The sequence below is a fragment of the Meles meles genome, chromosome 3 (genome assembly GCF_922984935.1).
Source record: "Meles meles chromosome 3, mMelMel3.1 paternal haplotype, whole genome shotgun sequence".
In the NCBI taxonomy this organism is placed as follows: Eukaryota; Metazoa; Chordata; class Mammalia; order Carnivora; family Mustelidae; genus Meles; species Meles meles.
This window is the reverse complement of record NC_060068.1, coordinates 3,895,743-3,909,731: the sequence shown is the minus strand read 5'-3', so window position 1 is coordinate 3,909,731 and position 13,989 is coordinate 3,895,743. Positions and strand designations below refer to the sequence as shown.

Below are 13,989 nucleotides of genomic sequence, written 5' to 3'. Positions count from 1 at the left end.
TCCTCCTACACGGGAACGAGACACTAGTTCTGCAGAATCCCAGCACTCGGCCTGCACCAGCAGGAGAAGGCACAGGCAGAGAGGACGCTGTACCTTGAGCTGCTCCTGCGCTCCCTCCCACCATGAGCCTTACCCTGCGTCATCTGTGAACCAACCCTCGGTCTCCCTGCTGGATCCTGGACTCCGTGGTTCCTGCTTATGGATAATCACATGTGGATGGCAGACTGCCTGCACTGCCTAACCACAGGTAAGTCCAAAATCAAGATCTGAACCTGGGGCCCCGCGCTGTACCCCCGCCATGCGGGCCGTGACCCGATGCCCCGGGTCCCTGTGCCATTCCACCACAGAGGCCGCAACCTGAAGCCCCAGGACCCTGTGCCGCACCGCCATGGGGACAGTGACCTGATGCCCCGAGTCCCTGCGGAGGACAGGAGCGCCTACAGTCCCCTGTCCTATGCCGTGCTCGCTGTTTCTTCAGGTCTGGGGTGCAGAAAGGCAGAGGCGGGACCGGACAGAGGAGGAAGTCTGGAAGAGAAGCTGGGGACACTGGGATGCCCTGAGGCACCAGGAGCGACAGAACCAGGGAACAGACACAGGTTTCGTAACAGAGCAGCGGCAGCTCTGAGGCAGGAGAGGCCAGCACATCAGACCAGAGAAGGTTCAGGGCGCTCTGCCAAACCCATCCCAGCGAATCCACTTCCTTTCCGGCCGCCGACACCGCACGCCCTCCCTGTGGCTGCTAGATGCTGTAGTGACGGCTGTCCGGGCTCCGTGGGGTGGGAGCTGGCACAGGCAAGGGAGCACACTGGCCCCGGGGAAACCACAGCCGGTCGTGTCTCTCAGCATCCCGCTGCAGGGCCAGTCACCAGGACCCATTTCCACGTAAGGACGGTAACGGCATCCACCACAGAAACCACAGCTGAACGGGGGGACGGTTCTTGCATTTCTGTTTTCCCGAGAAATTTACCTCATCCTACTTATGCTAGAGCTTCAAGTGCACAGCTAGGAATTCTTCCCTAAATAGGAAACATGTGTTTTACCTCCAGAAGACAGTCTCTGGGCGAACTGGGCTGTCCCTGCAGGGAGGAGGATGGGCAGCCAGCCGATGTGAATCCCTGCTCTCCCGTGGCGGCCCTCCCCAACCCCACCACTCACGGGTCACCACTTCCCTGGCCTGTGTTCAGTGTCCTGACTTGTGGCCTCTGCCGCTCCCAGCACGGACACCAGAGGGCTCAGGGCCGACCCCACGGTCACTCTCTCACGGACACAGCAGCTCGTATCTTCATCATGACTGCTGCCATCTCAGCTTCTAGGGCAGAGACTGCTGGTTTGACAAAAGGGCCCTCTCAAACTGCATAGCCACCACCAGAATTTACAGAGAGAATCCTGACATCTCCCACACAAAGCCATGGGATGCCTTTGCACGAGGGTGGGCGAAGGGACCCCAATCCCAACAACCTGAGGCATGCTGGCTCGCATCCACCCTCAGGAGAACGGGAGCGTCTCCTGCCGAGGACGAGGGTATCTCCGGCCCTGAAGCCATGTTCTGGGGTTAGTAAGCTGCAGAAGCTGCTGGCTGCAGCGAGAAAGCAGCGTTTTTGTGGGTCGTCACTCAGAGTGACTAAGTTAGACCGGGGAAAGAGTGACAAATCGTGCATATTTAACATATCCCATAGCAAAGATGAGTGCTTTTTTCCAGAAAGGAAAGGGCCAAGCTTAAAGGAGGCGGTGCTGATGCAGACATGTCAGGAAGACTTCTTTAAAAACATGTGGAAAGACACACGGTCTCTCCTGTGCCCTGGTGGAAGTCTGCGGCACCACGATGACAGGGCCTTTCCACGCAGAGCCCGGATCCGCAGAACCCTTGAGCAAGGAACCAGGGGCAAACTGAAATCTCAGTGGAGAAACAACGGAGTTTTCCCTACAAATACACCGAGAAGCAAACGGCAAGGGCAGAGGGAAGCCATACCCTAAGACGGTCTTCGCTGAGCGGCCGGCACGGGCCTCAAGCAGGCTGTGAGCCAACAAACACGCAGCACATGTCCCTGAACCAGGCAGCTGGTGCCCGAGGTGAGCACACCATGGCGTGGGGCTTTTTAACAGTTTCTACGTTCTAAAGATGTGCACGGAGGTCTGCATGAGTGACGGGACACAACGTCTAGGCATCTACTTCAGAATTACTTGAAAAGGAAAAAGAAAAAGCACTGAACCATCCGGCGATAACACAGGAAGAGAACCTAAAAGTAGTTCTATCAAACATTGTTTCAATTTCTACTTGCTGGACACAAAGTGGCAAGCATCCTCAAGAATCCACTGTCAGGCCCTTGAGAGAGATTTGGGAGAGTCAACATGCTCTGTTGGTACGTGTACCTGTGGAGCCATGCACACACCTGGACAGGCCCGCAACACACACAGCACGCACATGGACACACGCACAGTGCACACACGGATGGACACACGGACACACACAGCAAGCACGCGGATAGACATGCACAGCACGCAGACAGACACACACAGCATGCACATGGACGGACACACGCACAGTGCAGACACATGCCTAACACGCATGTGGATAGACACGTGCACAGCATATGCACACACACGGACAGACCTGCAACATGCACAGTATGCACACAGACATACACCCCTTCACAGCAAGCATGCAGACACACACATACAGACACACACAGCACACACACGGACAGGCATACACACATACCATGCACGCACTGTACACACACAGACACATACATAGCATGCACACACATGGGCGGGCAGACAGGCAACATACACAGACACGCACACAGCACACACATGGACAATTACACAGTACACACATGGAGAGACATACCACAGCATGCACAAATATGGACACACAACATGCACAGAGACAGACATACATGCACAATAGGCACATGGACGCGTGTACAGCATGCACACAAACACATACGGACAGGCAGCACATGCACAGAGCACATACATGTGCACACACGGGGACGGCACACACATGCACACGCACAGAAAGCCACCATGTGCCTGCATATCCCACACTCACACAGCCCACATGTCCGTGGGCATATGCACACATTCTAAAGGGGGATGCAGCCACAGGCTGACCGCATGTACATGCCAGGAAACACAGGAGCTTGGACTGGGCACCGCTCTTGCTCTACATTCTCCAGCTCCAGAGAGCAGAACAAAGCGGGTGGGCACACGGCAGGTCCTGTTGATGAGGGGCCAGCATCAAGCAGCGAGGAGCTGTGTGCGGACAGGAAGGAGCCCCATGCAGGGGCATAGTGGCCCCGTGAGTGCGCAGTACCTGTCTCAGCTCCTGGGCATCCCCCTCGGAAACCAACGGCTCACTCATCTGCAGCGGAAGCAGCTGGGCCTCCTGGCTCGCCAAGTAGGGCTCGCAGGGCACAGCACGGTCCATCAGCCCAGACGCTAAAATGGAAAACCAAATGGCAGTGACATCGTCCGGAGGTGTGAAGCACGTGAGAACTTTCAGACCTTCCCACGGGAGGCCATCAGAACTCTCCGGACAGACGCGGTGTTTCCAGCTCACCCACGGTCTGGCAGGGCTCAGCTCTGCTATGCTGAGCTGGGGTAGGGGCTGCCTATGTGCCCTGGGATCACTGCCCAGGCTGCCTCTACACCCTGCTCTGATCAGAGCGGGCACGGACTATGCTCTGGGTTTGGCTCAATAACTGCTCTCGCAGGAAAGGGCCTTTATCCGCCTGCGGACATTTCTCTTCTCTGGGGGAAAGGGCTATAGGTGGGAGCCTGGAGAAACACACAGAGAACACCCTGCTGGAAACCGCGGCATAATCTTGTCCCCCACACAGTGCTGAGGCTCTCTGAGTGAAGGAAAGGCCAGTGGGCTGGGCCAAGCCACGCTGGCTGTGTGGCCGCAGGGATGCGGGTGTGCGTCAGAGCCGCTGCACGTGCCCAGGCTCCGCTCAGGGGTGTTCTCAGGCACAGGGCACCTGCACCTGGCCAGGCTCCCCAAGGGGCGGAAGGGTAGCCTGGAGATGTGGTGATAACCAAGGGGATCTCAGAGGCCGCCGTGGCGTGCGACCCGTCCTTTGTTTCAAGAGCTGACTTGAACTGCAACCCTGGCACCACAGGGCCCAGAGAAGGGCCTGTGCCTCCCCCAAGACATAGCACAGCCACGTTCATGGACAGTGATGCCAGGAGGCAGATGGCTGTCTGGAGGCCAGACCAGCTCCTCTGAGCACTTCTTTGCTCCTGAGCAACGGGAGGCCCAGAGGGCCCATAGGACCCTGGTGGCGGGAAGCAGAGCCGTGTGACGAACACACCATCAGGAGGGGAAGGACCAGGCCTGAAGAGGAGGAGCCCGACTGGCCATCCCCAGCTCACACAGAAATACCCCTGCTATGCTCATTTCTCAAAGTAATCCCTGAGGACGGCCTGGCTGAGCAAAGAAAGCATGGTCTCATCCAGGAGAGACACAGGCTGGAGCAAGGAAGACATGGGGTTCTCAGGGTCCTGGAGTGGCAGAGGGTCCAGGCCCAATGCAGAGAGCTTGGGGACTGGTGCATGAGCAAGAGCTGCTCAGAGACAGGACCCCGGGTCCCGGCCTGCCTCTGCTGGAGGAGGCTGTGTGCAGAAGTCGCCCTGCTCTGTGTGCACCCTGGGAGAGCCTATAGAGACCCGCCACACCCGTAGGTGTATTCAGGTGGCCAGAAAAAACCCTTACTGTACACCATGCACAGGGATGTCTGCTCGTCTACGTCCTTCTGTAAGAAAAATAAAAGCTGATCGCAATCCAGCAAACTGATCTCACAACCTGTGTTCTAAAACCTCAAAGCTCTGTCCCAGTCCCGCTCGCTAAAGGCTTTTAATTAGCAAGGAACTTTCCGCAGCATGCAAATCAGCGCTGTTCGGCCTCACGGGATCTAAATGTCACTACCTAAAACGTTACATAATGACAAGCACTTTTCTGAAACCGTCAGAACGAGCTGGAAGACATGATGGCAGAAATAGCAAACGCAGACGTGAACTACCAGCTATTATTAGCCTCAAGAAAAGGCCAACCCATGCCCACGACGTTAACCAGTCCTCGGTGCTAATGCGATGACAAACACGGGTTCCACAGCCTAGCCGGAGAGAGCAAACTCCCCACTTGGCCTTGGGCCTCCCCTTCCCTGCTTTCTAATCTCCAGGCTCATGGACTCCTGCTCTAGCCAGCCTGGCAGCCCATCCTTGGAGGCTCACACACCATCCCCGGTCCCCATCCTTAGCTCCCCATCCACGGCCTGCTAGTACCCCATTCCCGGCACCCTGTCCCCACCCCCTGGTTCTCTGTCCCTGGCATCCTGTTCATAGTCCACTGGTCCTCTGTCCCCACCACACTGGTCCTCTGTCTCTGGCAACTTGTCCCCAGCCCACTGGTCCTCTGTCCCTGGCATCCTGTCCCCAGTCCACTGGTCTCTGTCCCTGGCCCACTGCCACTCCATCCCTGGCCCCTGGGGCCCTGCCTGTCCTGCTCCTCATCTGCACACATCACACACAGAGACAGCCCCCAGCACAAGTCTGACGGCATGTCCTCCACTCTGTGGCTCCATGAGTGACAACCTTCCCTCATCTGTCCTGCTTTGATATTAATGTGCTTGGTGCTCTACTGCTTCTCTGAGACCAAGGCCCGTGTCTGACTCACACCTGGGCCTGGCCCTGGGCCCCTTTAGCACTGCTGTGCTTTCCATTCCAAGACCCAGAGCTATCTTCTGGAGGGACACGCTGATATTTCTTTGAATATTTAACAGAACAGGTTTTACTTAAGCAGAAAGCCCAAACAGAATTTTTCTTCCTGGAACACACTGAGTCAGGGTATCTTTCATGGCAGCAGGATGCCACCTGGCACGGAGCTCGGCAACCCTGGTGCTCTGTATTAAGACCTGAGTCACCGACTCAGTTCAACGCTGTGAGCTATCTTCTGAAAACATCGATTAAAATGGTTTCTGTCTCCAGAACCATTAACGATCACAGTCAAACACAATCAGCACAAAGTGTTCAAGCTACCAGGGGACGTACGCGTGATCTCACTTCCCAGGAACAGCGGGGCTGGCAGGGGCATCTGCAGACACTAGTGTCCTTTACGGACAGTCTGCATCTTAGCAAGAACCCCACAGCCCACCCTCACCCCAAGCCTGTCTGCTCATGGGCTCATCTTCCCCCTTGTCCCTGGGACCCGAAAGCCTCATCCATGACACAGGGAAGGAAATGCCTACCCTACCCAGGGACGGACCCAGAAGCTTAGAGAACTGGGGTGGGAAGCCCTTTCCACAAAATTCCAAGTGCCCAAGCCCTCAACACTGCAGGAAGGTAACAAAGAGGGCAAGTCTACTCAGCAGAGTGAAAGTAAAGCCCTCGGCAAACGTACCTTGGACCCAAGCAAGGGTCCTCAGAAGATCAAGTGGGTGAGAACCGACAGCCCCCAAAGGTCCACAGGGGCCGGGGTAGTCTGTGAGAGGTCAGCGTGGTGTCCGTGTCCTAGTGACCACACGCTGGGGGGTCTGTCAGTGGTCAGCGTGGTGTCTGTGTCCTAGTGACCACACAGATGGGGGAGTCTGTCTGTGATCAGCGTGGTGTCCGTGTCCTAGTGACCACATGGGTGGGGTGGTGAGTGCTCAGCATGGTGTCCATGTCCTAGTGACCATATGGGTGGGGGGCGTCTGTGAGTGGTCAGTGTGGTGTCCGTGTCCTAGTGACCACAGGGGTGGGGGGGGTCTGTCTGTGGTCAGCGTGGTGTCTGTGTCCTGGGATTGGAACTCCACCACTTGAAGCCCAAGTCTTAAATGACAGTGTCCTCAACGTGTATTACTGTGACATAGATGTGTGTGCTCCCGATGCCAGGGGCTGTTCTGGGTACTGGAGAGGTGGTCATCAGGAGACCAGCTGGGTCCAGTCTAGACAGAGTACATGTCCCAGCATGAAAGTGTGGCAGACCACCAGAGGGTGAGTGTTGTCTCTTAAGTGAGGTGGTCAGAGAAGGCTTCTCTCCAAGGTGGCAGTTGGCAAACAACAAAGACAAAAATAAGTACCAAAAATACCATAAAATGCTATGCACGGGCCATGCTGTGAGTCTTCTTCCTAAAACCTGTCATGCCAGGACCCTGAGACAACATGAAATACAGTGCAACTGGGAGATAGTCTACAAAACTTCAGCACAACTCCTGCAAGCTGCTGAGACCCTCAGAGCGAGGGGGCCGCCACACGTCGCATGGGAGTCCAGATGAGGGTCCTGGGACAGCAAGCACGGGGGGATCTGGAGAGAAGGCGGACAGGCTTGCCAGCTGTGACAGTGAGGACGGCAGCCGCAGGGGACCATCCTCCCAACTCGTCCCCAAGCCTGAAAAGACCCTACGATGCAGAGAATACTTTAAAAGTGCTGTGCACACAGCCGTTTCCCGCTGCCTTTCCCCAGGGTGGATGCGGTCCACCAGTGTCATTCCCAGCCCCTGAAGCCCAGGAGGCCCTGGCGCCTGCCCCTGGCCGATCCACCTCCACCATGCAGGGCTGCGGAGGTCTCTGGAAAGTTCTCCAGACCTGACTCAAGGCAAACCGGGGTCCCGTGGCAACACTGCCACCTGCTGGCCACGCATTCTACCCAACCTGCTTCTGGAGGAGAGGCATCTGTTTCTGAGACGTCAAGTCATGGTTTCCACCTCCACGGTCTCTGTTTTCCAGCGTGGGAGAGGGAAAACACCGGTGCTGGCAAAAAGCAGCAGGGGAGACAGAGAGGGCCCGCCCAGGCCTCCCGCGGAGCCCTCAGCAAGCCTGACACTGTCCTACGTGTCGGCTTCTTCCCTGCGTCCCCTCCTCGCCCCCCCAGCACCCCCATACTCTGGAGGCAGGGTGCCTCACCAAGGGAGGATGGCACCTCTCGGTCCGCGTAGACAGGACACACTGTGGGAACCCCCCTGCTCCTGCCCCCGAGGCTCAAGTGAGCCCCAGGGTGAACATCCATCTGTCATCACAATGTGGTCCCCTTCCCTCCGCACACACACCGTGGTCTGTGACGGTGATGGGTGAGGCCACACATTCCCAGTCCAGGTCCTGCTGGGAAGGTGTCTGAGGATGTGGTGAGGGCCCAGCATCGGCTGACCTTCCGTGAGGGAGCCTGTCTGTGCCCTCCCTGAGGAGGAAGACGTGCAGTCCGTGTGCCCTTCCCTAGGGCGGGCCCTGAGGAACCTGCACTCACCTGGCTTCCTGCCGGGGGACCACAGTCCTGGCATGCACCTCCCGTCCTCCCTCCCTGTCTGCACCTGGACACGCAGGGTCAGAGCGGGCCCAGCAAGCCTCGTCTCCCCTGTATGGTACGTGCTCCCCCTGCCACCTATCTCGTGACACTCTGTGCTGTGTCCTCTCTCTGGAACCACCCACGGATGTGCTGGAGCTCCGTGAGAACAGGATGGCGAGTGCCTGACCCAGGGAGTTCTCCATAAGCACTGGCAGAATGAACGGCTGGAGGCGCCACCAGCCATGGCCCAGGCCCCTCCCAGAGAAACAGGAGGGTGGGGGCAGCCGATGTCCTGCCTGAGGCCTCTCTCAGGCTCACTGCGACTGCCCACCCTTCTCAGCCCCTTTATGGGCTGCCCAGTGCTGCCTTGAGAAAAGGCCTAGAGAAAAATCTGGAAATGCCATGAAATTGTATTTGTACACTAACACTTCCAATATTTTGGTGCTTATGGGATCACATCTATTTTCAGGTATATTTCTTTTGAAACAAAGTCATGTAGAATAACATAAACATATTTATGTGTTAGGGAATCAGGTTACACATTGGCACTGAAAAACAATCACTTCCGAGCAAAAAGAACCCAGAACAGTCATAAGCATACTCCTCCTGTAACAGACATCCAGCAATCAGAGTTAATAAGGAAGGACTACTGGCCTGTTAGCAGGATCGTGGTAACACAGACGCAAGCTCACCTGGGACAGTACCAGAAAATAGGTATTTTGTGACTTTGTGATTTCTTAAGCTGGGCACAAAATAAGCTGACGAGGAATTTACCCAGGTAAGGATTCCTGTCACGGAGAATGACAATCTGGCAGAGGGACAGGTAGCCTCCGAAGCCAACGGGACACACAGCTACAGCATGGCAGGGACTCCTACAGAGCCAGAAAACCAAGCAACAGCAGAGCAGAAAACAAACACAGACGAGGCAATCCACAGAGAAAACTCGTGATGCCTGAAAGCAAGCAAGCAGCATCAGACTCTTCATGTCACCGTCAATCACAGACATGAGAACACACGAGTGAGATGCCACCTGACAGCATCCAGATGGCAAAGCCGGGACGTCAGATGACCCCGGGCTGGGACTTGGGACCCAGGACCCCTGCTGCAACTGCTCAGCTCCATGCTCCCCACAGAGAGACTTGGAGGGACAGGAGGAAGGCCTGCAGACCCAAAGAAACTATGCCGTAGTTTTCAGAGATTGATTTGTAAACAAGTCCCTGGAAGGCGGGCCGGGATGACTCTGATGCTGCACTCAGGGGTGGAGGGACTGGACGCCCACCAGGGTGGGCAGGTCAGTGCCAGCAAGTACCATGGAGGAAAGGAGGAAAGCCTCATGTGGAGCCTTCCTCTGTTCTGAAAGGGCCACCAAGCCCTGCCAACCTCGGGGACAACCCATCCAGCCCTCAGGTGGGAGATACACCTGAGCTCTGGCACTGGGGAGAATGGTCTGCAGGGTCTTTGTTTACAAACAATGGACAGTCAGCGGTGCACTACAGGAGTGCTGCATCTGACCTCGACCTTGGGAGACCAGTGTGCAGGCCGGGCCGGAGCTCACTCACCTGCCTGCCAGACGGTGCAGCCCTTCTCTGCTGGGGAAGACATTCTGGCGCTTTTGGGCATCAAGGCGCCTTCTAACAACTCCATCTTCTGGCTGAACTGCACTTCCAAAATGGGGAGAGCCTCTGGCATCCTGGCGGATATCAGGTGATAAGCTATGTCTGGCTTCCCAATGAACCGCTGGCGAATGCTAATTTCGTAAGGCGTGTGAACCTTAATGTCATCTATATCTTCTCTTTCAAATCTGTGCATGAGCAAAGAGCTTGAGTCATGGATTTCCAACCCTGACACAAGGAGGGTGAGACTTCCTGCTTTAACATGACACCCTGTCCCCTGGGAGACAACAGCAGGAATTCGGACCACCACCCCTTCTTTTCCAAGAGCTGTGGGACCAGCCGTTGTGGTGCCTTTCTTGGGCTTTGATTCTGCCGGTGTCTTCCAAAGCTTGGAGCTGAAGGGCCACCAGGAAGGGGACTCCAGCTCCGTCAGCAACCTAAAAGCCCAAACAAAACAGAAACACAGTGAACTGAGTGTTAATGTTTTCCTGAGAACCGCTTTAGCCTTTATAAAGCAGTTAGCCTTTTCATAGTGTTCTTTTCCACAAGCAACTCACAAAGCAGAAGACCAGGAAGTCCTGTCTGCCTGCTTTAGAAAAGAAAACTGAGGCTAAGAGCAGCGCCTCTGAGGGTTACAGACACAAGCCCATAAGCAGTAAACACACAACAGGAACACCCGTCCTCTGACTAGAATACTGCCCTTTTCACATCAGACTCTGGGTAATTCTGACTCAAAAGGATCTGCAGTTCGATGCGGTAACAAGCACGTGGGTCCACAGGCACCTTAGTGTGACGGACGTAAGGGGGACTGAATTTTCAACCGAAGTATGTGTGGCTAGTGGCGACTGCACTGATAGGGCCACTGTAAAATAGCCACGAGTACCAAGAGATCTACCTCACAGCAAGAAAAGGGACGCAGAAAAGGAAGAGCAAAGGATCACAGATCAAATGGCAGAAGCAGAAAATAAAATTCAAGAGGGTGGGGTTAGACTCCACCATATTAGTAATTATGCTACATGTAAATAGATGAAGTCCTCTAATTTAAAGGCAGATTGTCAGCCTGGATTAAAGAAAAAACCAACAACATACAGCGGCATCTTCTTCACAATAGACACTGTGAAATATAAGGACACAGAAACATCAAAAACACCGGGATGGGGGCAGGCAGGGGGGAGATACACTGTGCCAAAAGAAAGCTCTCAGAGCATGTGACCAGGGAAAAAGACAACACACAGTAATAAGAAAGTCAATTTGATTTGCAGGGTCAGGGGTGGGAGGTTGGGGGAACAGGTGGTGGGTAATGGGGAGGGCACGTTTTGCATGGAGCACTGGGTGTTGTGCAAAAAGAATGAATACTGTTACGCTGAAAAAATAAATAAAATGAGGAAAAAAAAAAAAAAAAAGTCAATTTGACAAAAAAACTTAGTGCTAAACATGTGTATCTAACAAAACTCCAAAAAGCACTGATCAAAAATTAACAAAATTATAAGGAGAAATAGACAATCACAACTGTAGACTTTAACAAATTTTCTCCATAATTAATATAGCAAGAAGACAAAAATGACTAGTAAGAACATAAACACTATTTAATTCACTCAGCCTGGTGTTTACTGAACATTATCCGACCATTGAATGCATCCTCTTTTAAAGTACATTCAGAAAAAAGAGTAACGCATCTCCAATAAATTCCAAGGACTGAAACCCTACAGAGCATACCATCTGTCCCCAAAGAGCTGAAATCTGAAATTAATAACAAAAGACTAATAGAAATTCCTCAAATATTTGGAGATTAAGCATAATTCTAAATAAAGGGAATCGGAAAAGTGAATGAAACAAAATGGAGTGAATGAAACAAAACCTTATGTAGGAAATGGCGGGATGCAAACAGTGCAGCCATAAGGAAAATTTGTAGCTCTCAATGCATGCATCGGAAAATGTCTTAGAAAGGGTTAAAATCAGTGACTTAAGCTTCTGTTCCAAAAAGTTATAAATTAAACCCAAAGTAGAAGAACAGAAAAGCAGAAATCAATGAAATTGAAAAGAGAAAAAAAGAGAATATTAACAGAGCCGAAAGTTAGTTTTTTGAAGTCATTTTTAAAAAGTAAACCCTTACAAGAAATGATCAAGAATAAAACAAGAGGGGCGCCTGGGTGGCTCAGTGAGTTAAAGCCTCTGCCTTCGGCTCGGGTCATGATCCTGGGGTTCTGGGATCGAGCCCCACATCGGGCTCTCTGCAAAGCGGGGAGCCTGCTTCCCTTCCTCTCCCTCTGCCTGCCTCTCTGCCTACTTGTGTCTCTGTCTGTCAAATAAATAAATAAGGGGCGCCTGGGTGGCTCAGTGGTTTAAAGCCTCTGCCTTCGGCTCAGGTCATGATCCCGGGGTTCTGGGATCGAGCCCCGCATCGGGCTCTCTGCTCGGCAGCGAGCCTGCTTCACCCCTCTCACTCTGCCTGCCTCGCTGCCTACTTGTCATCTGTCAAATAAATAAATAAAATCTTTAAAAAAAAATAAATAAAATCTTAAAAAAAAAAAAAAGAATAAAACAAGAGGGGCGCCTGGGTGGCTCAGTGGGTTAAGCCGCTGCCTTCGGCTCAGGTCATGATCCTAGGGTCCTGGGATCGAGCCCCACAACGGGCTCTCTGCTCAGCAGGGAACCTGCTTCCCTTCCTCTCCCTCTGCCTGCCTCTCTGCCTACTTGTGTCTCTGTCTGTCAAATAAATAAAATCTTAAAAAAAAAAAAACAAAAAACAAGAGGGGCGCCTCGGTGGCTCAGTCGGTTAAGCCTCTCTGCGTTCGGCTCACGTTGTGATTTCAGGGTCCTGGGATTGAGGCCCGCATTAGGCTCCCTGCTCAGCAGGAAGTCTGCTTCTCTCTCTCCCTCTGGCCCTCCCCCCTGCTTGTGCTCTCTTGTCTCTGTTAAATAAACAAATAAAATCTTAAAAAAAAAATAAAACGAACTGCATATTACCAATATCAGGAACAAAAAAGGCATCACCATAGATTCTTTAGTGCTTGAAATAAGGGGATATTATACCAAACTTCACACCAAGAACAACTTACATGAAACAGATAAAGTACTCCAAACACCCAACCTTCTAAAACTGCAGCAAGAAGTAGTTTAAGAATATAAATACCCAGGTGCCTGAGTGGCTCAGTGGGTTAAGCCTCTGCCTTCGGCTCAGGTCATGATCTCAGGGTCCTGGGATTGAGCCCCACATCGGGCTCTCTGCTCAGCAGGGAACCTGCTTCCCTCTCTCCCTCTGCCTGCCTCTCTGCCTACTTGTGAACTCTTTTAAAAAAAGAATATAAATACCCATAACGAAGTGGCAGCAAGAGAAATTTGGAAAAAATTCCATTTACGAATATTCCAAAAATAATAAAATGCCTTAGGGATAATCTGAACCAAGGAAGTGAAAGACTTGTATTCTGAAAATAAAAACAAAAACAAAAACTGAAGACACAAACAAATGGAAATACATACCAAGCTCATGGATGGCAATAATTAATACTGTTAAAATGTCCACACTACTCAAAGCAACAGACAGATTAAATGCAATCTTTATTAAAATACCAGAACATTTTTTTCACAGAACTGAACAAATAATACTAAAATTTGTATGGAACCATAAAAGACCTCAACTAGACAAAGTGATCTTCAGAAATAAGAACAAAGCTGGAGGTGTCACAATCCCAGATTTCAGGATTTATAACCAAGTTGTAATAATTATAACAGCATGATACTGGCACAAAAACAGACATGCAGATCAGAGGAACAGACCAGAGAGCCTGGAAATACACCCACACTTATGTGGTCAGTTAATCTGTGATGAAGGAGGCAAGAATAGACAACAGGACAGTCTCTTCAACAAATGGTGCTGTGAAAACGGGACAGCCACATGCAAAAGAATGAAACAGGACCCCTTCTTACACCACACACAAAAATTAGCTCCAAATGGATTAGTGGATTAAACTGAGACTTGAATCCATAAAACTCCTAAAAGAAAACATACACAGTAAAATCGCATTGACATCGGCCTTAGTACCATATTTACAGATATGTCTCCTGAGGCAATGGAAACAAAAGTGCAAACAAACTATTGCGACTACATCAAAA

The 13,989-nt window shown here is 52.4% G+C and overlaps 1 protein-coding gene across 2 annotated transcripts in view; it reads right to left on the bottom strand.

Moving 5' to 3' along the window:
• The window catches only part of SNAP47 (synaptosome associated protein 47), a 46,855-nt gene that overhangs the window by 12,953 nt on the left and 19,913 nt on the right, over window positions 1–13,989 (bottom strand). The window contains exons 3-4 of one of the 2 annotated variants that reach the window (XM_045998858.1): window positions 9,823–10,313; window positions 3,320–3,444 (exon numbers count right to left, since the gene is read on the bottom strand). In XM_045998858.1, coding sequence (XP_045854814.1) covers window positions 3,320–3,444; window positions 9,823–10,313 — 616 coding nt within the window. The remainder of the gene's footprint in view (window positions 1–3,319; window positions 3,445–9,822; window positions 10,314–13,989) is intronic. The other variant, XM_045998859.1, reaches the window with a different exon arrangement.